This window comes from Nelumbo nucifera, chromosome 6 (genome assembly GCF_055504915.1).
Source record: "Nelumbo nucifera cultivar China Antique chromosome 6, China Antique-T2T, whole genome shotgun sequence".
In the NCBI taxonomy this organism is placed as follows: Eukaryota; Viridiplantae; Streptophyta; class Magnoliopsida; order Proteales; family Nelumbonaceae; genus Nelumbo; species Nelumbo nucifera.
The window spans coordinates 13,121,457-13,145,263 of NC_142654.1; the positions used below are offsets into that span (position 1 = coordinate 13,121,457).

The 23,807-nt window shown below is 37.3% G+C and overlaps 2 protein-coding genes across 2 annotated transcripts in view; both read right to left on the minus strand.

The window, feature by feature from the left end:
• LOC104588663 (Iron-sulfur cluster biosynthesis family protein) overlaps positions 1-11,566 on the minus strand; it is a 45,525-nt gene extending 33,959 nt beyond the window's left edge. Inside the window, exons 1-4 of the mRNA XM_010246688.3 lie at positions 10,951-11,566; positions 4,800-4,907; positions 4,591-4,691; positions 4,334-4,417 (exon numbers count right to left, since the gene is read on the minus strand). Coding sequence (XP_010244990.1) covers positions 4,334-4,417; positions 4,591-4,691; positions 4,800-4,907; positions 10,951-11,349 — 692 coding nt within the window. The 5' untranslated portion in view covers positions 11,350-11,566. The remainder of the gene's footprint in view (positions 1-4,333; positions 4,418-4,590; positions 4,692-4,799; positions 4,908-10,950) is intronic.
• Positions 11,567-17,015: 5,449 nt separating this feature from the next.
• LOC109114097 (pentatricopeptide (PPR) repeat-containing protein) lies at positions 17,016-20,134 on the minus strand. Its single transcript, XM_019196189.2, has one exon. The coding sequence runs from the start codon at positions 19,947-19,949 to the stop codon at positions 18,468-18,470; it is 1,482 nt and encodes a 493-aa protein (XP_019051734.2). The 5' UTR covers positions 19,950-20,134; the 3' UTR covers positions 17,016-18,467.
• Between the last annotated feature and the right edge of the window lie 3,673 nt (positions 20,135-23,807).

Here is a 23,807-nt window from a genome sequence, read left to right on the forward strand (position 1 = left end):
GTATGGAAACCTCTCCAGCCTCCTTCCTTAGTACACCTCCCAACCCAGAGGGACCTGGGTTACCCTGGCTGCTCCCATCAAAATTCAGCTTCAATGAACCGTGAAGAGGGAGGACCCAGCTAGTCAATACCCTTACCTTGGAGGAGAAACAGCTTGCTACTGATAACCAATCCCTCCAACAGTCAGTAAAGGAGAAATAGCTAAACAATTCCAGAGTCTTTAACCAATGTATTGCCCCGTACATAATGCAGTCCTTCAAGGCCTAACTGCTCCTCCCCTTTTCCTAGAAGATCCTAGCATTCCTTTCTTCCCAAACTATCCATATCAAAGCTGCCAAAACACACCTCCACATTTTCCTTCCTCTTTTATGGGGCCAAGAGAACATAGAAGGGTTAAAGATTATGCTTAATTCTGCTGGCATATCCCAATTACACCCAAACAAAGATAGGAACCAAATTACAGTCCTCACCATGAGATCAGCAAAGAGTGCACCAGTTTGGTGAAATACAAAGGAAAGGTCTTCTCTTTTGTAAGTTATCCATTGTGTTTACTTTACCATAATATACTTCCCAACACAAAGCCATAACCTTGTGGGGAATTGGCCTACACTAGACTTCTTTGGAAGGGAAACTTTGTTGAGAGGATGTTTAGCAAAGGAATTTAAAAAAGGAACCACAAGAAAAATACTCATTGTGGTGTATGGCCCAAATCCTCTTGTCAGGCTCCAAACTATCCAACCAAACCTTATCAAGGAGACAAAGAAGAGTAGACAAACACTCAACTTCCTCATCCCTTAACCCTCTACGGAAACCAAAATCCCAAGACAACGCCAACAAATTTAAAACCGACAGAAGGAATTTTGAGATCACCTCTTTTTGATACAAAGAAACAAAGTACAAGGATGGAAAAAGGACTTTTAAAGGAAACCCGACACAATTGAGGAACTGCGGAAGAATTTTATGAATTGCTTTCCATGGTGATGCCAAGTTAGCCCTCCTTGATGCGCAAGCATCCCAACCACTCTCTAAGCATCCATAATACTCTTCACCGCTTCGTGTCAGAGTCTATCTCACTCCCAAGGCCACCTCCACAACCACTTCCCTGACAAAGCTGAATTCTTTTTAAGCACATTCCCAAGCCCTAATCCTCCTTCCTCTTTGCTTGTACCCACAACCCCCCAACTGACTAAGTGGTCTTTCTTACCTTCTCCTGGTTCCCAAAGAAAATCTCTCATTAATTTTTCCAGTTTCATCGCTTCCCTAGCCGGTATCCTAAAGACAAAGAGGTAATAAGTAGGTAGGTTCGTGAGGGTAGCTCTTATCAAAGTGACCCTCCCATCCAAAGAGATATAACTTTTCTTCCACAAAGCTAATCTCTTTTCGAACTTTTCTAAGATTGGGGTCCAGAACCTACCCTCCCTAGGGTTTGCCCCCAACAGAAGCCCTAAATAGGACAAAGGCCAGGAGGAAATGGATCACTCAAGACAATCTACAACAGCCTCAACCTCTTCAAAGTCCACATTGACTTCAGTTGTGCAACTCTTTTCTAAATTGATTTTCAAATTGGAAACTCCTTCGAAGGCTCTAATCATTTCTTTCAGGTTTCCCACCTTCTCACTAAATCCTCCATCACAGAAGATCATCAAGTCATCTACAAACTGAAGGTGAGTTACTGGAATTCGGTTTGTACCTATTCTCCATCCCCTTATCACATCTTCCCTATCCGCCCTGGTGATAATTCGATTGAACACATCAGCTACCAGGGTAAAGAGAAAAGGTGAAAATGGATCCCTTGTCTAATACCCCTACTAGCTAGAAAAAAATCCCTTACCACCCCATTTACTAGGATGGAATAGTGAGAAGAGTTGACACAACCAAACACCCAACTACACCATCTTTCTCCAAACCCACACTTCCTCAAAACCTCTACTAGGAATTGCCAGTCCACCAAGTCATAGGATTTCTCAAGATCAAGCTTACAAAAAAAGCCTCTTTGCTTAGACCTCTTCATCTCCTCCACACATTTGTTGGCAATCAAGATCCAATCAATTATATGCCGTCCTTGGATGAATGCCCCTTGGGCTTGACTAATAATGGAGGGAAGGATTTCTTTAATCCTCAAAGACAGGACCTTGGACAAGATTTTATAAATACTAGTCACCAAACTAATTGGCCCGAAGTCTTTAAGATAGATAGATAGCATCAGATTTCTTTGGAATTAGAGCCAAGGAAGTAGCATTAATGCCTCGGCTGACTATATGCTTATCTGCAAACTCATTAAAAACCTCACAAAGATCATTTTTATCACCTCCCAACAATCTTGGTAAAAGGCCATTGTAAAATCATTTGGACCTAGAGCTTTGGATCTATATCCATTAAGAAAACCGCCTTCCTAATCTCTTCTTCCTCAAAATTTCTTTCCAGCCACCTAACCTGATCTTCATCCAAACTTGGCCAATCTACCCCTTCCGTTTCCAACCTCTCATCCAAGGGTCTTCTATAAATTGATCTGAAATGATCCACAAAGTTCTTGGCAATATCATTCTGATTAGTGAATACCTCCCCTCCCCCCCCCCCCTCTAACTTAGACACAGTTTTTTCTCTCTCCCATACTAGATTCAATCTAAGGTTTCTCTCTTCTTCCTCCTAATGCTAACATTGATCCCTTAAGTTGCTAGATTTTGGTGAACTATTCTTCACTTAAAGAGGCAAATATCTGACACAAAAGTTGTTGTACACAAGAGGTGACAACTATTGGAATGATTTGAAGGCTGCACCATCTTCATCCTTCTCGTCAATTTAGAGAGGAGATCAAGGAGACTTGGTCGTGAACACCATTGATGGTGCTGCATATGTGGTGAGCATTCTCCATCATCTTGAAGTAATTTCTGACCTCCTTTGAGTCTGATTTGATTTGGTCCAACTCCATGTTTAATCCTATGTAGGGAGAAAATGTTTCTCCTAGGCAAAGTGTTTCAGCATATGGCATTTTTCACTACAACGTTTTTGAACTTAATGCTTGCTAAGGGCTGGAATTTCTTGCTATTTTCCACTTTAGAACTTTCATAATTTTTTGTGTCAATTTAATATATTTAGAAAGGAAGAGGTTGGGAAGCCATATGGCAGCCTATACTGAAGGTTGCTTGGCATTTCTGAATATAATTCATACTTGCTTCTTAACGAATAAAACTCTAACAGTTACCTATCAAAGAAAAAGCTGAGATTCACTAATACATAATTGATGTTGTTTCTTTCCACTTAAAGATTAATATATATGCTGGATGCTCACACCTAGAAGAGTAAACTGTTACACTGGGCACCATGAGTACAATACTCAGATTTGTTTCCCTCTTTAAGTAATTGACATTTTTTATTAACTGCAAACCCATGGTATCAAAGACACAGGACTGTTACCCAAAAATGAAAGAGCCAGAAAAAAGAAGCACAATGACTAGGGGAAGTATTTGAAATACATAGTGATTTTCCTATTCTCTTGAGTAGTTGTAGCTAAGCGAAGCTTGTTGGGTGATTCTTACGTTCTGTTTTTTTTTTTTTTTCATTACGTGGTTTTGTGTCAAGTGTATTGCTATCCTCTAGTGTGGAAACTTGTCTCGGTGCTTTGGCTAGCTTTCTACTTCTTATCTTTGATTTGATCATTAATAAATCTTTTTGATAGATAAAAGTAATGGATTTTATTAATAAGCAGGAGATAATGTACATATATATCAATCCATGGGAGATGAGCTTATCTCACCCAGAAAAGAAAGAAGTAAATACAAATGAGACCAGAAAATAAAACAGAAACCCACTTTCTAGGTGAGATAAACTTACCTCACCAAGAAGAAGAAAGAAAAATAAAATGAGCCCAGAACAGGTGCTCCCTGTTTATCCCTTGCTTGATAATTAATAAATCTTTCTTCACTATTTATCCTTTTTTTTAAGAAGAAGAAGAAGGTAAGGTGTTGTATCAAGTATCAAAATGGATCAAAATATACAACTAACCCAGACCCCTGTACAATGAGAAAACAAGAAAGAAAGAAAGAAAGAAAAGATGCTGAAATACATAGATATTGAAAAAAAAAATGGATCTAGCAAAATAGTCATTAAGTTATAGGAAACAGACCAGAAACCAACTACATCCTCTTGCAATAACAAAATGCAAACAATAGCATTGATAAAAAAATGCAAACAACAGCCAAAGTTAATAGACAGTGCTTTTAATAAATATTGATTGCACTGAATTGTGTTTTTTTAAGTACAACAAAGCAACAGTGACAACAAAAACAACCAAAAAAATAGAAAACCATGATGATAACAGGTCTAGAAGATCTTACCAAAACAAATCAGATGGACCAAAAAAGAATGTGAAACCTGAATCATAGGATCTGGTGCCACGCCTTCCACGACTGTCTTCTTCACTATTGTAGAACAAGCAGAAAATAACAAGATTACACTGTTGATATATCCATAATACAGTGGAATGAACAGAATAGCCAATTTTCCAGAAGGCCAGAATAGAAAGAACACAGAATGCTGAATTGAGATAATAGGAAGTGAAAACATTAGAAGCATTGAAATTGAAACAAAATACCTTCGGCTTGATAGCAGAGCAATAATTGTGGTGTAAACAAGAACTATTGATGCAACTAGAGCTGTCCCAAATGAAACCCTTATTAAATATTCAGCTGCAGACTGTAATAGAAAAGTTAGCCTTTGATTCTGAAAAAAAAAAGTATAAGCCTACAATGGAGTTTACTGACAGAGGAAAAAATTGAAACAACATCTAGGGGCTATCAATACCTTTGCTTTTTCAAGCACAGGTTCAATCCTCATCCTGAAAGATTTAGCTGCAAGCTTCGAGCGATAATCCCTTGGAAAAACATAAAGAACATCACCTTCATCTGAAACCTGTCAACACCATCTTGAAAGAAAATTGCAGTTACGAAATCAAGAACTTCGAAGAGCCATAAGTACTTAAAACTGCAGATGTTGGGTCATTGATGAAAAAAACTGTAGATATTGTTTCCTTGCAAAAACTGCGCAACCAAGATATTAAAAATGCAAACATATATGTGTATGCCTACTGATAAAAAAAAACATATATGTGTGTGCCTAAATAGTTGAAGAAAATATTACCATCTCAACCTAAACTTGTTTTTTTTTCTGCTGTTAACCAGAAGTCACCGAATTAAAGCTAAGAAGCCAAAACAAACATACATGTGTGTGTCTAAATAGTTAAAAGAGATTAAGAGAATACTCCAACTCGGCCTAAAATTGGTTTCTTTTTTCCTGTCATTTACTTGAAGTCACTGAACTAAGCTAAGAAGCCAAAACAAGTGACCAATCTAATTCAAGGTGCAAAAAATTACAATCCAACAACTATTACCTGCTATATAGTAATTGTTTGGTTCACAAGTATTCCAATTTAGAGCAAGTATGGAATTTATAATAAAATAAATCAAAACATGTACAACAAGTTGCTGTACCCAGGGCTTGCAAAAAAGGAATCACAATTTGTGAATAAGATAGCCATGAAAATATCTTTCACAAAGCCTTCTGAAATAAAAAGCTGGTGTTAAAAATTTGGGTTGGTATTTGACCCCCTTGCATTGGGTGGTTTACACCACCAAAAACAGCCCCACTATCTTCATAATCAATAAAAAAGAACTTTTCATATGCTTTGATGAACACAAAACCCTCTATAATCTGATTTGTTTTATTCCGTGTTTGTATTTAATTTAAGCATCTATGGTTGTTGTCTTTTTCTATCTCCAGAACACTTTTTTCTGGCATACATTTCACAACCCAAAAAGAATAGACTATGGTCATTGTCTTTTTCTATCTCCAGAACACTTTTTCTGGCATACATTTCACAACCTAAAAAGAATAGACCTAGCTAAACTTCTTGTCAATTTAAACCTGTCTTTCCCCTACCCTATCAATATCCAAAGAGCATAACACCCTCTAAAGATTTAAGAAAATTCTAACTAAAAATAAAGCAACCAATACTTCTTCAATATCAACTAATACATTTCACAACCTAAAAAGAATAGACCTAGCTAAGCTTCTTGTCAATTTAAACATGTCTTTCCACTACCCTATCAATATCCAAAGAGCATAACACCTTCTAAAGATTTAAGAAAATTCTAACAAAAAATAAAGCAACTAATATTTCTTCATCAACTCCCAAAAAATATAGCAGATAATAGACTTAAACATGACCAGCTACATGTCTTGAACTGCTGTTATAGTTAATTGCATCAACCATATCCATCAAGGATTGTAGGGTATCTTCTACTTCTAGATTTAGGTCAACTAGAATCCTAGTCTAACATACATATTTATTAGGTTACTCATGCATTTCCTCTTTCATGATGGAGAAGACAAAGTTGATGCAAATGCCTGGTTGGGGGGGTGGGGGGATTGAGAAAAATTGGGGAAAATTCATTCATTACTCATCAAAAAAAAGGGAAAAAAATAGAAGAATATTCACAAAGAAAAATAAGGCCATGATGCATGTGAACAGGAGAACACCAAGTCATTTTTGCCTCTCTAGTTGATATAATGACTTGTCAGTTCCTAGTAGATGACTAGTCAATAAAAAAATATGTCCCAAGTGTAAGATATTGATGCAATCTCATAAATAATTAATATAGACTGCAATTATGCAAGAAAAGAAAACATTAGGCTGGATAGGATAGGATAGGGAATGACGGCCTTTATTTTCCAAAGAAAGAGTACAACCTTGACCATTTGATGTGCCCTTTGTTTGTGACAACTCTCTATCAATACACCATTCATTGGAAGAAAATTTTAAAGAACTCCTTCACTACCTTGTTTTATTTTATGCCTTTTTTTCTATTTTATATACCATCATCCAACCAACCATGTTCCATCACAAATATTTAAAGCAACAGCATGAAAATAACAAAATGCAAACATATTCTATGTTCATTTCAAAATCATTATAATTAGAGATATAAAGTTATAAACAAACAAATAAAGTTGTAAAATGACTGTGGTTAGTCGATGTTTAGTCATCCTAGGTGACCACATCATGAGTATCAATCAACTAGTTAGTGATGCAGTTGGTCTGGCCCTCAATTGATGGTTGACCAATCAACACTTCGATAATATTGTATTATAGTTGAAGCTTTCAAATAGTTGTAAGGGATTTGCATCATAAACTTGGAGGGATAATGGAAAGAGAGCATATATATAGTAAAACATTCAAATTACAAACATGGAGAAAGCCACAAAATGATTTTTTTTATAAGGTAAGAATTTATTAAAGAGCATCCCCATAGAGAGGCACGAGGTGCTACCTCTCACACATCAAGCAAATTACAATTGACAATTACAACTGAGTCCAATACAAATTATCCCTATTTACCCCTTGTTTAGCTAACAAAACTGCCATAGCATTAGCTGCTCTCCTGACCCAAAGTATTCCCAAATTCATGTTTTTGGTTAGCCATTTAAATTTCTTCATCTCATCCCTATAGCACCAAGTTATAGACTCTGGATCCTTTAGCCACCGTACCACCAATTTTGAGTCCCCTTCAATCTCCACATTTATCAAGCCCATGATCACTTGCAATTTGTACCCCTTTCAAAGCAACAATAAGTTCCACCCTAATGGAATCCCCAACTCCCACTGGACCAGAGAATAATGCAATGATATTTCCTTCTTTGTCTCTCAACACCCCTCCTATGCCTGAAGGGCTAGGGTTGCCTTGATTACTTCCATCAAAGATTAGTTTAATGAAATCTTCGATTGGGGGCTCTGGGCTTCCACATTATATTTGCTTTTTCTTTTCTGGATGAACTTCTGGTCACCACTTCCCAATTTCTCCAAATATCACCAAAAGACAAATGTGAGAAAGAATCCAAGGTTCTAATCCAGTTTATCACCCTCACCATTATACAATCTCATATCACTTCATTACTTTTTTCTTGAAAAGATTCGATCATTTTGTTCTTTCCAAAGAGTCCATATTATCACTGCTCTTGCACTTCACATAATCCTCTTTTTTTTTTATCAGCATACTTCACATAATCCTTCCCCTTCTTTTAGGCTAGACAAAGGTAGAAGGGTCAAAAAGCTTGTCTACCTCCGTTTGAAAGGTCCACCTGCACCCAAACAAAGAAAAAAACATTTCCATATATTTGCAGCAAACAGGATATTAGTAAGTGACAATAATTTTCTTCATTGGATTTACAAAGAGTGCACCAGTTTGGGGATAAGCGCAAGAAGGGTCTTCTTTTTTGTAACATGTCCAAAGTGTTGATCTTCCCATTATATACTTCCCAACAAAAAGCTTCTATTTTGGTTGGAATGGGCCGACACCAAACTTCCTTGGCAGGGAAAGGTTGAGAAGGAGAAGATAAACAAAGAGACTTGAAGAAAGAAGCACAAAAGCAACCCTTTGGGTGAGGAATCAAAATACATCTATCTGGTTTGGGAGGATCCAAGCAAACAGAAGCAAGAATTTGCAACAGCCCATTCAACTCAACAAATTTGGTGTCCCTCAACCCTCTTTGTAACCCAAAATCCCAATTATAACCCAAAGGAAGAAATGGATGAGCAATAAAACCTGTGACACACTTGTTTTTATACAAAGACAGAGAACAAAGAAGGGAAAAATTCTTAGAACTTCTTAGCTTCAAACATTATCTCACCTCTCCAACCGTGAGGTGTCTTAAAATTACTTGCTTTGATTCGTGACGGTATTACTTGTCAAGGAAACCTGGTTTGAGTTTAATTTTCTTCTAACTGAAGCAGTTTTTAGGGACCACAAGGAGAATATTCTTGGTCAGTTTTCAGGCCCTATAATGGAAGGAAATTCTATCGAGGCTGAACTGAAAGCTGCATTGCAAGGTCTCATATTAGCAAGAAACCTAAACCCAAGGAAACTGGTTGTGAATGGGGACTTGAAGGTGGTGATAGACTGGCTCAAATATAACAAACAAGGACCAAGGCAGCACTGGAATACAACTTGAAAGAGCTAAAAACTTTAGCAACAGAATTAAATGTAAGCTTTACACAGATGTATAGATCTGAAAATGTGGTGGCAGATACCATGGTTAGACAATGGGTGCATAGAACACATGTGTATGGGGGTACTTTGTAGGAGGAATCACAGTAAGGGGAGGGGCATGGGCCAGCCTCACTAATTGGATGCTGGGCATTCTTGTACATGTAATCCATTCTTTTTTTTCTGATAAATTAATCCATTCATTTTTCAATAATTAATGAAATAAGTTACACTGTTGCTGACCAAAAAGAAAAACAGAAATGATAATTGAAACTTAGTGTTGTTGGAATTCTTTATGAACAACTAAGAACCGTACCTAGTGAAAAGATGAATGTCTTATTAAAAGAAAAAGAAAGCAGACCTAAAAGAAAATACTTTGTCAAGGTATTATAAGTCACGTCATATAGATGGACAAATTACACAAGAGAGAAGACCTAGATATACAAGGCCTTTAGCATCCAGAGGGAACCACTTATTCCATTGGGCTCTAGATCAGCAAACTCTCAAGCTAATGCACTTGTTAGAGTAGTATAACGAGGATTGAGCTTTTTTCTGTGGAACATCATTACATCATCACCTAGCTGAGAATGCCATGCTTAGTAAATATTTGTATAGGGAAACAACCATGGTCATTGTGTAGGGGTAGCCCCAAATTCTCCTTTTTCTATGAGCCTTAAGCTTTGTATTTTCATTTTCATTATATAAAACTTTCTACAGTTTCAGAGAAGGAAAAAGAAGTAATAGAAAATTCCATACCTCCCCAGCAGCCTTGGCCAAATTGTTTGCTAGCAAATTAGCCTCTCTAAGTGATCAACTAAATGAGACATCTGACATGGTGTCAGACCTCTAATTTCAATGTTGTGAGAAATATGTTGGCTCCCCATGCCTTCACTTAACAGAAGGGGTTGCAGTAAACCCCAATGGCCAGAGAAAAAAGTACACTTTCTAGTAAACAATTCCCATCCTCAAGGCTTCTGCATTGCCACTTCAGTACCTTCTCTAGGTGCACTTTGTGGCTATTTTCAGAGTTAAATGCTGATGTCCAATACAGCAAAGATATTGTGAAATTGATGCATATTTGAAGGGAAAAAGTTCTATGCAGGTTGTTTTCCTTTGTGGCTGGAAATTTACAAAGCGTCCAAATGAGTATGAGCATCTCTCCATATCATAACCATAATAATAATTATAATCATTTCAAAAGTTGGTCTTTGGATCTTTATCTACATTCTATAGCATCCTGATGCTCACATGATACATATTTACATGCACAATTGCTTTTTTTTATAATTAAAGTAAATGCATAATTGTTTTTTATAACAGAATTATTAACTTTGTCTCTTCAAAAAAAAAAAACAGAAACGAGAGAAAATAAAGAAGATACCTTATTATGATGATAAAAACTAATACATAACGGTACTTCTGTCTTTTAAAATAGTACTTTTTCATGAATTAGTGTCGGATAATATCAGTCTTGTTAGAAAATGAATTCCCTCTGCAATAGGTTCTTGGATGATATCAGTCTTGTTTCTGGTTAATGAGCATGCTGAATTAACTCGTAGGCTTCCATTATTCTCCTCAAATTTCAACTGACAATCTCAATAGTTTATCAGCAAACTTCACAACAAGATGAGTGCATGAACCAAGATTAAGAATGGGGACAAGTCGTTTAATTTTGATAGCTTAAAGCAAACCAGACAAGTATGACATAACGTTTTACACAACAGAAAAAGGAAAAGGCATAAATAAACTAGAATAACATATTCATTTATGAATGCCGTCTCGATAAGTGGATCAAAAAATATGAGTTCTGCATTTTAAGCTATCAAAATTACGCACTCAAGACCAATTCTGGTTCAAAAACTCGCAAAAAGCTCCAGTAAACGAGACGCGAAATTAAAGTAACCAATAACTACCTCCAGAAATCCACCAGTATCAGCGGCAAGCGCCTGCAACGCTTTCTGAGCTTCATTCAATTTAAGTCCCGCCTTACTTGCAACATCTCCAATAGTAACTCTACCTCCAAACGAATCAACGGCCTCCATTGCTCGATTTCGAACATCGGACGGCAATTTATCAGTCTCAACAACATTTCCAGGTTTAATTCCCGCAGGAATATCAATACTTGCTCTAACTACAGGGAGGACAACTCTAGGGCTTTGATATTTGCAGGCATTTCGAAGCAGAACCGAAGTTTGGAGGCTCGGAGACTGAAAATGCAGAGTTTTACTGAGAGATGGTTTCACAGAGAAGGCGCGATGAGAAGCCAGGCGGGTCCTAGCCGTTACAGCGAAACATGTTGCTACAGAGGCCATGGTGATTGATATATAAGGATTTCAGGTTTTCGCCATGAAAGAAAGAAAGAAAGAGCTGTCCAAGCTCTTTATCGAGGTCGGTTGAGTGGTTCAAAATTCCAGTTTTGGATCTTTTTGCGTTCTTTGTCTTAAAAATCCATTAAAAGTTTCAATCTTTGGTGCGAAACTAAACACTACGAGGGAGGAAGGAAATCAACCAATTATCATCATCAGAACTGAAGAGTCAAGATTGCGTTTTAATGATTTACCCAAAAAAAAAAGAATTTTACCCGAAAAGAAAAATGCGTTTTAACGAAATTACCAATTCGTCCCTATCAACAAAACACGTTCCAATTCTTTACCAACATCTCATACATGGCAGGGCGGATCTCACTTTTATGGTGATCCCATCCCAATTGGATAAAGGCCCTCCTGTAGATGCCAGTGACACTGAGTAATGGGCCACTGACATTCTGATCCTTGAGTATAGAATAAAAATTTGGGTTTTAAAAGATAATCTTGGATTTTGCTTTGCTGTTTTATATGAAATTAAATTTTAAAACAATAATGTTAGAGATTTTTTTTTTTTGATGTAGCAGAGAAAGTTAATTTTCAAAAAAAGTGCTCGAATACGTCCAAGGTATGACAATAAAAGAAAAAAAAAAGTGAGAGAATAGAGAAATAAATCCATCAACAAATTCAAGACCAATCTATTGAAAGAATCAAATATTGCTCTTTAATAGGGATGGCAACAGGGTGGGTGCAAGTATGATTTTGTAAATTCTAGTATTCTATATCTTATCCACCTCCTTACGCCGCTCAATTTGTACCCTACTCAAGATCAATAGTGGGTTGGATTTTTAAAATCCAAAACCTCTCTTTACATGAAAATGCAAAATCATTCCCAATTCTACCCTCTTTATAGGAAGATGGGTGGGTTGGATCTAGAATTTGCATTTAATTTCCTATTGTTTCTTGTTATATAAGCAATAAATAAATAAGATAATATAAACAATCATCAAAATTTCTAATTATTTGATTAAAGCAAATATAAACCACTTAAACTATCAATTGTCCTTCACATAAATTTCAAAATTGTATTAAATTTAACACTTAATATATAACTGGAAAGGTTGTGTTTAACCTAATACAATGCCCAGCCCGCACACATACGAGTTGTTAAATCCCAAAACCTATCCTCACCCCAAAATCCATTTTCAAGCCCCAAAACCCTCCACTTTGGGGGTAGGTACCCATTGCGTATGGTAGAAATTGTCATTCTTAGGCATCATGAAAGAGAACATGTGAGACCTTTACAAAGGGAAATTCCCAATTAGTACCTTGTACTTTGGGCCTATTGCCACTTTGGTCTCCGAACTTTAAAATGTGACAATTCATTACCTGAACATTCAAAACGTGTCAATCTAATACCTACCGTTAATCAGCCGTTAAACGCATTTGAAAAAAGACACATGCCCTTCGAGTGTCATCTAATTTTCTTTATCAATCATCTAAACATTGACAAAATATTAAAAGTCCTAAATCATTGTCTATTTTTTTCAAGAAGGTTGGGGTCCAGAATTGAAGAAGCAAGGATTTGTCATTGTTAATATTTTGTCAACATTTGGATGGTTGATAAAGAAAATTAGATAACACTCGAAGGGTATTTGTGTCTTTTCAAATGCCACTTAACAATTGGTTAACAACTTATTAACAGTATATACTGAATTAACACGTTTTGAAAGTTTGAGTACTGAATTGTCACATTTTAAAGTTAAAGAACCAAAGTGACACTAGGCCCAAAGTACAAGTGCTAATTGGGAGTTTTTCCCTTTACAAATGACATAAAACCATGGAATTCCATAAAGAGGATCAAGCATCCAACAAGACAAACTCAACAAGAAACTTCCATAAGAAAGAAACTGGTTATCACCTCATGATTACTTGCTTAGTTGCTAAAAAAGTTTCGGAGTGGGTTTTATCCCTCTTTGGGTGTTTTCGGACTCCCCCTAGGAGTGTCTAAAGCTTATTCTCTTATTCTTTTTTCAGATGGTCGAAGAAAAGAAGGAAGATTATGTGGATAAGCATTAGGGCAGTAGTGTGTTAGTCCCTTTGGGAAGAAAGAAACTCCCGAATCTTTTCAGATAAGGAAAGAACCCTGAAAGATTTATTAGATATAATTCTTGTTAGGGTAGCACACTGGCTGAAAACTATGGAGTTGTTCTTAAGTTATTCTGTGGCTGATTTGGTAAGAAATTGGAAAGAGATAGCTTCCTCTGTCCTATGTAAGAGGACTCGTAGCCCTTCTTGGACCCCTCCCCCCTCTAGGTTCATAAAACTAAATTTTGATGGTAGTTACTTAAGGAATCCAAGGCCTTTTGGGATTGGGGGAGTTTTTCAGGAATGATGATGGGGTTATTTTTGCTATGTTCTCGGGCCCAATTGGAGAAGGAGACTCTCTTAGGGCTGAGGTTCTTGCTGCCCTGGAAGGTGTCCAAAGAGCCAAAGATTTGAACATCAAATGTTTGGTTCTTGAAGGTGACTCAGAGGTGGTGATTAGATGGCTAAAATAAGAAGACAGTGGTTTATGAAGGTATAACAATGAGAGGAAAAAAAATTCAAATGGCTGAATAGGGATATGGTAATGCAATACAACTGGGTGAAAATAACTACTAACTCAGTTGTGGATGGATTAGCCAAGCAAGGGGTGAATAGGGAATCTATATTTTGGGCTAATTTTTAACTTTACTCTGTTGGTGGGGAGTTAAGACATTTTACCTCCCCCCTCTTGTTGTAATTAAAGTTTCACATAGTTTCACACATTAATAAAGCTTCTTGTTACTGATTAAAAAAAAAAAAAAATCCAACCACTAAACCCAACCCCATAGTAATCAAAGAGTAAGAAGGCCAACAGATTTCTTATACGAAACCAGACAAATCAGCCCACAAAGCATGCATTTGTGTAGCCCCAATTCACTAACTCAGAAAGGATGAGGAATGGTTTGACTCGGAAGGGCGGTGGTTGCAGATTTTGGTGGAGGAAGGGAGGAGAGACGTTCTCCAAGTGGTTGATCCTTCTGATGACCTTCCTTACAAAGAGAAATTCTTTAGTTTATATGAAAAAAAATAGGAATGATAAATGTTACAATAACAAATCCGCCCACCCACAGATTATTCTGGGCAAGCTTTAAATTGTATGTGTGCTTTGAAGAATATCCATGAGAATGAAACCAATGAAAGTACTAAAATTTGGAAGTATGTTGTGTGGATCAATCCCAAACCTGAGACCATAAAAATAAATTTTGATGCCTCTTGCAGATCTAATGGCCAGTGCTCCATTGCTTGCATTGTTAGGGATCATCTAGGTGCTGATTCTTGATCTAAAAAAGCCTATCTGCACTCGTTTCACATCGATCAATTTAACTGAAGTTTGGGCTGCTTGGGAAGCCATCAACATTACTATCAATTTCAACAACTACCCAAACATTATCAAAGATGATTCAAAAGCTCGTTGTTGACTGCTTGAGGAAGAAAGTGAAGCCTTGTCGAAAAATGTCTCCGTGCCAGTATCCTCTTCAATTCTAGCATCACATTCCAGTATGTTTATCGTGAAGCGAATCAAGTAACGGACTAGCTTGCGTGCAATGCCTAGTGGCTCAGTCAATCAAGATTGTATCTCTTGGGACCTTAGATTTGTTTGCTTTTGTGATTCTTGGGGCAAATGTGAACATGTCTAATTAATGCATGTACCCTTAATTACCATTATAAAATATTATTGAATATCTCTTTTTTAGCAAATCCCAATTATCGGTTTGTTTGTAAATAATTGGTTTGACTCGATTCAATACATCCCAAATTTATGCCGGGTTGGTCAGGTTGATGTACTTGTATAAATCCACTTACACTGACAAACAAATTTGGATATTACCTATATCCAGTTCAATTTGATTCATTCGCAGTCCTAATGTGGGGAGCCTGCCCTAATGTATGAATGCAAAAAAAAAATGTAGTAAACAAATAAATCTAATTGAAAAGAAAACCAACAAGAATTTAATTGGGAAAAGGTTCATGAATGATGATGTCAATACATAATCTAACCATTAAATCTCACATATAGTCTAAAGTAATGCAATCCTGATTGAAAAAATGAACTCTATAAGAAGTTGAGCTGTTGAGGTAAAGCTTTCATGGCTTGAGTCAAGCCCACAATAAAAGCTCAAAATGAGTCCAGATCTAATAGTTCTTTTTAGCTAGGTATGTTGTTAGTTACCCAATACAGACCTTCCACGTGTCCTGACTTCATGTGATTACTCTACCACATGCAACCATTGACACCAGTTCTGATTCCCTTACAGCAGATGTGGACTAAGCTTCAGAGGTGAACTTAGGTCCCAAACTTCTCTCTCTAGCCTGTGCTTGATCTGGACATCTATTTGTACCATTCTGCGGAGGATCTAGCTGATCTGTAATATGTCAATATCCACTACTGAGATGAGGCAGTTTCTCTATGGTTGATATGAACTTCAGATGCTTTGGATACTTTGGATAGAGTTCCAAGTTTCAATTGTTTCCTCTTTCAAGCCATGGTGGTTCATACTTTTTTTTTTGATCGGCAACACAAAAAAGATTTCATTAATTAGAAGAAATGAAGATTATAACAAGTTGTGAAAGAAACCAGCTTTAGGAGCTGTCCCAAAACAAATTACATTTGAGCCCAAAACATATGTTTTCTATGTATCCCTTGCTTGGATGGTGGTTCATACTTTTTTACAAATCTCCCAAAGCTGCTTACCGTGGGAGCAATCTGAAAACTTCATCAACAGTTCCCTGTAAAGACCAAACCAATAAACCATTAAGCCATTCCTCTGATTGCTTTTTGACCTAAATTACCTATGCGTGGCATATCAAACTGCCTGGCATAGAAATAAACACAGAGAATGAAAAAAAAAAGAAAGAAATCTGAGGCCATTGCTTTGTACAGTGGCAAAATCTTGGGCTGACAAGTGTGAGAATGTGGTTGAGTCTAAAACTGGCCACTTGACTTAAAAAAAATGTCAGAGGCTAGGCTATGCATATAAATGGAATTGACTCAAAGGATCAATCGCAAAGGGCCACTCATATCATCTCAATCACCAAGGTACTACAACTAGTCCAAGATCTGACTGCCAAGGACCAATTGAACAGACATTAAAAAATCATCCATTACCATTCTAAATGCATATATCTGCATTCTAGTAGTTCATGAATTTGTATGTCACCAATAAAATAGAAAGGGCTTTGAATATCTCAGCCATAAATTCAGCAAGTAGCCTTCTTTGGCCTTTTTCCACATCCAGCATCTATACCAGTTAAAGAAAATAACATGCTTTTGAGCTTATCCAATACTGAAAATTAATCATAGTTCAAATACTGAAAACTCTATCCAAGGTGGGCAGACCATGATTATATCCAATATTGTCATAGCTTTTTTTTTCAACAGGGAAGTTAACTGATCAACAATAAGATTGTTTTTCTTTATTTGTTCATAACCCAATTAACTAAATGCAGCCAAATTATACCATCTTTTTACATCACATTTCAACCAAAATGTGATAGCTTCTTCTATTAAAGACTTTTAATAGGAAAGGAAGAACAGGATTTTTCTGGCTTTAAAAAAGTGTGGGAATACAGTTGAAGAAGAGAAGGAAGGAGAAAAATCAGATGAGAATTGATAGCTACAATACATCAACTGTTATATACAAAATTGGTCCACCTCCCTCAAATTGCTTACTACACCTTACAGTTTTATTATTATAACTTTTGGGCCATATGGAGAAAGACTCAAAACATCAAATATACAGTAGTAGAAATATGGTTGCATTCAATGAGAGAAACTGATGTATACAGTATTCCCTTTTGCCAGCCTAAAGCCATGATAATTCCAAACCTTAATTGACCTTAAGATCCCTTCTCACATACTTGAACCATAGCCACCATTTTGAGAAGTATGACTCCCACTCTAGCTGTTCTGTTCTCATATTTGCAAGAGATAATCTTCCAACAAGCTCGGTTATTCATTCAGCATCTCCATGGTCATCTGCCCAAACTCCATTCAGTTGTTTCAATGGGCAATCAACTTGCCATTAAATGGACCCCCCCAAAGTACCTCACATTTTACCATAGTACTTTTTGTTGTTCAACACATTCCACAGAAAATCTTCCTTCAACTTTCTCTATATGCAATAAGCACCACGTATTAAATAAATGTGCATAGATACATAAATAAGAAAAGGCAATACACTGGAAGGTTTCAATCACATTTGTAACCCTTGAAGGAGATACTACATCTCTTATAAGGCCAAGCTTGTCGTAAAACATTCAACCACTAGATACCATATAGCTTTGGAAGTTTGATCCATGGTTGAATCCAAGAGAAATGCTTTTAAGTATGTGGCAGGTAGCAAATAGAGTAAGACCTCCTCGAACAAGAACTACAATTGTCAATCCTTTAGAGTGCTTGTACCAACTTTGCATCCAAGAACCATAGACTGATTAATAAACTACAATGAAGATGTTTGAAAGCTCCCATTGCCCTTCAAAAGCCTCTAACCATTTCACCACATTCAGGTCTCTAATGACTTGATGCCTTAGCCATGGTTACAAAAGAGAAGGATGAAAATGAATATACTTGGCCATATCTCTTGAAACTCTGCAGGATCATTCTGGTATTCCATTGATGAGAATCAATGAATATACACCTACTCCCAAAGTATGATTTGGTGCAGAAGATATTCCGGGAAAAAACTACTAAACATTGTATTATGCCAGCCTTTGTATGTCCCCTATACATAAACTAGAATGCCACACGATTTTTAAATCAATAATTCCACTAAGAACTCAATTCCCAATTTAGGATCCCTCTACAAATGAATCCAACAATTCTTGAAAGTGCCTCAATACTTTCAATTTCACTTGCCAAACCTGCTTTTCTATGTGAACAATATTAAAATCAGCAACTTCAAATGAATCTCTCTACTCTCTTCTTCACTAACAAGTGAAGTTGACATTTTGATAAGTAAAGCAAGTGACAGTTAACATTAGCCTCAAGAACTTCTGAACTGCAAAAACTTAGAATACCAACCAAAACAAATATTATTAACTCACCCACCCATGAAATTTCTTTGACAATGAGCAGACTTGTTTCCAGTCTGAAGTCCATCCATCAACCGGTTATAACTTGCAATATCAGTTATAAATCCCTTGTCCAACATCTCATCAATCATACCTTCTCCCTCCTTCGTTTTACCCTCTCTAGAAAACCCAGAAATCAATGCATTATATGTCACACCATCTGGTTCCAAACCCTTGCTAGAAGCTAAAACCTTTAATCTATGTGCATCCATTGTTCTTCCCACATTGCACAGAACTAGGAGAAGACAGTTATATGTCACACTATCTGGTAAAATCCCTTCCTTTAACATTCTTATCATCAAACACGATGCTTCCTCTATTCTTCCCAATCCCTTCAAGCCTTCAATCAGAGTGGTACAGGCAACAGGGCTTGGAAATTTCCCTTTATTCCACAACTCACCCACTAGTAGCAATGCCCTATCTGCTTTAGCTTCCCTACAGAGCCCCTGAACGAGATTGAAACAATCAAACCCATCAGGAACAACACCTTTTCTTGCAAAGTCAATCAAGAGATCACAAGCCTCCAAAGCCCTGTCTTCTCTACAAAGCCCATCAAGCAGAATCTCGCACGTTGCATTCGAAAAGTCGCAACCCAAATCAAGCATTTCATATGCCATCTCAATCCCCTCTTTGAATTTCTTCTCTCTGAAAAACCCCTTAATCAGCGTATTGAAACTAATGACATTAGGTTCACAACCCTTGGCTCTCATTTCTTTAAACAAACCTAGAGCAGACTGGAACTGTGCATTGCGACAGTAACTGCTGATCAATATATTAAAAGTAAACACATCCGGTTTAACCCTATCTTTGAGCATCCCCCCATACAAATCCAAAGCTTTCTGATGTTCTCTGGATCTAACAAAGCCATTAATCAATACATTATAGAGAATTACACTAGGTTTACCATCAATCGATTTCCGCATGCTTTCAAATGCAAACAACGCCTCATCCAATCGCCCAAATCTACAGTAAGAATTAATGGCGAATCTGAAAATGGGTTCAGTCCTAGGGCACGAGAAAATTCCATCAGAGCAAGGACAAGGGTTCGAAACCATGCTTTCAAGGACGGACTGGAGCTCAACGAACCGGTTGGTGATCGCTAGAGTTCTGACCATCCATTCATAGGTGGAGTGATCGTGACGGAACGAATCGACCCCGGAAGCCCATCGAAAGATGTGGATATCGAACTGTGTAAATTTGGGGTGATGATGTAGCTTTTTTTTCAGAAACTTGAGGAGATCTTGAGGAGTAAATGAGGGTTTGAGATGGGTTCTAAGGAATTGCAGCAACTTTTCTTGAGACGTGAGGGAGAGTGAGACTGTTGGGAGAGGGGCAGGTGAAGAGTTTCCAGGCAGGCTGGCTAGATTAGTGTTTTCTATAGAGATAACACGAGCCGATGAAGAATACTGCAAAGGTTTGAAGACGGGTTTTGGCAGTTTCTTGAATGCCATTCGATGAAGCTCCAAAGAGAAGGCGGAGATCAGAGAGTAAACAGTCTCCGATCGGAGGAATGCTTGTGCTACCCGGCGGCCACCAGCGTGGATATGGATATGAATTCTACTCTGACCTCTCGATTCCCGGGAATTTAAAATAACTATATCTTTCTACGGTGGTCGGTGGATAATATAATATGTGATAATAGGGGTAAAAGAGTAATTACATAACAATCCCCAAAAGGCCAAAACGAGGCAAAACTCTTATCACAGAACTCACCACCGCTGCCAGTAGAGGCTTGCTTCCGGCATGTTGTTCTCCCGGAGTTGGACGACCTTGATCAGAGAGAAACCGCTAGAACTCAAGTTTCGTTACATGAAACAGGTGCATTTCCCATGTTTCACTCTTTTTTCTGATACCACTGGTGAATGATAGTTTGCTGAGCGGTTAGAAGTTTTCTCATGGATCAGCCTGACTATAAAACGAACCCAAGTTCGGCAGCAACCATATATATCTTTTTCTTGTCATCCTGTGTAATATATGTTAATTTCTGATATTTTTTGTTATTTTTTTCAGATTGAGATTACAGTGGCTTTCAATAAATCTAAAGTCTGAAGTCGAAAAAAAAGAAACTGAAAAATCTCTGAAAGTATTTAATGGAAAGCTTGTTTTTCTGCTTTCGCAAATATCTGAACATAAAGGAGTTGTTCGGTTATTTAAATGTTTTGCTATCTAAAAAATGTCCAGTTTATAAATTTACGCCTCAAATTTGTATTTAAATAATAATAGTGAGAATGATTAAAATATTATAAAATCTTAAAATAATAAAAAATAAATATTAAGAAACTATCAAATTAATAAATAAGATTAAAAATTAATAAAAGAGTAGTACTATAAAATAATATTAATTTTAAGCGAACAAATATTATAGTGTTTTATTAAATATTATAAAATTATATTAATTTATTAATAAAGAAATTATAATTCAAGAGAGAAAAAGATAAAACATAAATGTTAAAAAATAAAATGAATTTTCTCCACCCCCTCCTCCTCTTCCCCCATCTCCCATCTCTTTATTATTTTTCTTTTCCTCGTCCTTTGAGAAAACCCTAAACGTAGGAGTACTTTCGTTCAAAAAAAAAAAAAAATGCAGAACAAAGCTGGTCCGTTCAAGGGGTGGATCAATAAATGCATAATAGAGGAGCTCTTCGTTCCAAAAATGCATAACATAACTGGTTCGTTCAAGGGTATAAATTTTGGATAATTTTTACATGGGCACACATAAGGTAAGTTCTTACAAAATCTTTTTACTAGTTTATTGCACATCCATCGCATTTCTTCTTCTTGAGCAGCGGCACGAGAGCAGTAGCAGCTTTTCTTCTCCCCATCTCTCCCCTTATTCTCAGTTTCCACCATCTTCTTTATTCTTTTTCTTCTCCACCTCATCCTTTTCCCCCATCTTCCATGTCTTTATCATTTTTCTCCTCACCCTTCTTTAAGAAAACGCAAAACATACGAGTTTTTTCAGTCAAAAAATGCAAAACAAAGCTAGTTCGTTCAAGGGGTGGATCAATAAATGCAGAATAGAGGAGTTCTTTGTTCCAAAAATGCAGAACATAACTGGTTTGTTCAAGGGTATGCAAAACGAAGGAGCTCTTCATTATAGAAATGCGGAACAAAGTTCCTCGTTCAAAAAATGCATAGGACGGACTTTTTTCGTTTTAAAAAAAGAACGATAGTGGAACTAATAGTGAACTGGTTTGTTTTAATGGTAGAAAAAATGCAACAATGAAACCAGAGCTCAATTGTTGCGGCTGTGCAATATAATGGTGGAGAGGCTAGCCACTACCATATGCTTACGAGCTTTTGAGCTTTTGATTTTCATAAAGGGGCAAGATTGGAAGTGTAGTTTCGTCCGCTACCTCCGAATGCGCTCAGAGGCATCTCAATCACTTAGGCTACGTTTGTTTGGGGTGGAAAATGAAACCAGCGTAAATTTTATACCTCACTTTTATTTTACTAGTGTTTGGTAAACATGTAATTTTACACCAAAAATCCATGTACAATTACATTTTAACTTAAATTTACATCTCTCTCTTTTCTCCTCTCTCTTCTTCTTCTCTTTCTCTCTCTCGCTCGCTCGCTCACTCTTCTCCTTCTGTCTTCTTCTCTGATTCACCCCCATTTTTTCTCTTTCCACCGCTGCCACCTGCCTTGATGTTTTCTCCGGTCTCCACTACACCCTGACACTCTACTCACTGAATTCTTCAGTCTTCACTCACCCTTGAGAGGAGACCCTGACTCATTCCCACCTGTTCCTCCTCTTATCCCCTCCCTGAGACGCAGAGCGTTTAATAGAATAAAACCAGCCACATGAAGGTTTTAGCTTTTCTTCTTCTTCATTCGTGCTCTGTTTCTCACAAAACCAGGGCATAGAACGTTTTATAGTTCCCTTCTTCCTATTAATCATCTCCATTGTTTCTTTTGCAGGTAAAAAAGGCTACCAAAACGTGTGCATATGCAAGGTCTCAAGTCTAACCACCTTCCTTCGACAGTGAATATGGTTCGGCTTCTCAAGCAACGGACTGTTACTTGTTATAGTGGTTGCCTCGCCATCTTCTGTGACCTATTCTATGCCGCCTCGAGTTCCGTTAAGTCTCGCTTTTTCGAAAAGGAAGGTATTCACCACTCACCAGGACCCTAAGATTCGAGTCTGTCAGCTAACCCCGACCAAACGACATCAACTCGTGGCGACGACATCAACCGAAGAACTATGTCCGCGTCACACGTCACAAGAAACGGGTATGGATTGAACATGCTGACGCTGTCTCTAGCTTTGCCGTTAGCAATGGTTTAATCTACTCCGTTTTCCTGGGGCAACTGCTTGAAAGTATGGTGGGCGTTGAATCTCCGTTGCTTGGAGTTTGTGAAACCTAAGGCAGATCTCTGCTGCAACCAGCCGAAGATGAGCAGTTGTTCGTTCTCTCTTTCTCTCTTTTCCTTATTTTTCTTTTCTTCCCCTATTTCCCTGCTCGTAGATAGTCTTCTCCTCTATTTTACGTTGATGTAACTAAATAGGATGAGTGTAAATCGACGCAATGGCCGATCCATATTTTACACTCTTACCAAACCATCGTGTCTCAAATGTAAATCGATGCATTTACACGGGAAACAAATGCAAACGATTCGGAGGCATTTTGATGTTTGAAGGAGCGGTCCAGAGGTGCAACCGAACGACCTACGATCGCTGAAAAATTAAGCAATTTTTGTAGTGTTTAGGTGACCATTCAGTGCAGTTTCGTCCCCCTTGACCCCTCTTCTCCCCAAAGTAGTGATTGCGGAACTCAAATCCATGTCCAACTTATCTGTTTGGTCACTTGCCTCTGACCATCGGCAACCTTTCCGATCTACCTTTAGCATCAACGCAATTACCACCTAATGATAGTGAACGGACTTCACTTTCTTTAATAAAATTGTCTTAAACGGTGGTTATTCAAGATTAATTTGAAATTTTGTTCCTTCTTTACCACAACGTATTATTCAAGATCTCTCTCTTACTTGAACGGTTTAACTTCTATTTGAATATCCTTTTAATTTGTCTTACTTTAATCGTTATCATGACAACCTCCCATGTGCGATGCACACACACACTTGCTAGTAAAATTTCATTTGACAATGGTTGTGCATGCCGGGAAGTGAAGCAATGGAGTCAACTCTCCTTTGTTGTAATTTCTTGTAACGGGGTGTTTTTTTTTTCCTTCATGTATCAAACTTCCAAATTCACATATGTGCCCCAAAAATGTCTCACAACACATCCCAATCGTGTATTGCAAACATACATCTCACAGTAAAAAAGTACAGATATTCCTAATGCA

Bases quoted from the DNA above. Each gene is read 5' to 3' on its own strand.
- LOC109114097 (XM_019196189.2), bottom strand. From the start codon at position 19,949: ATGGCATTCAAGAAACTGCCAAAACCCGTCTTCAAACCTTTGCAGTAT.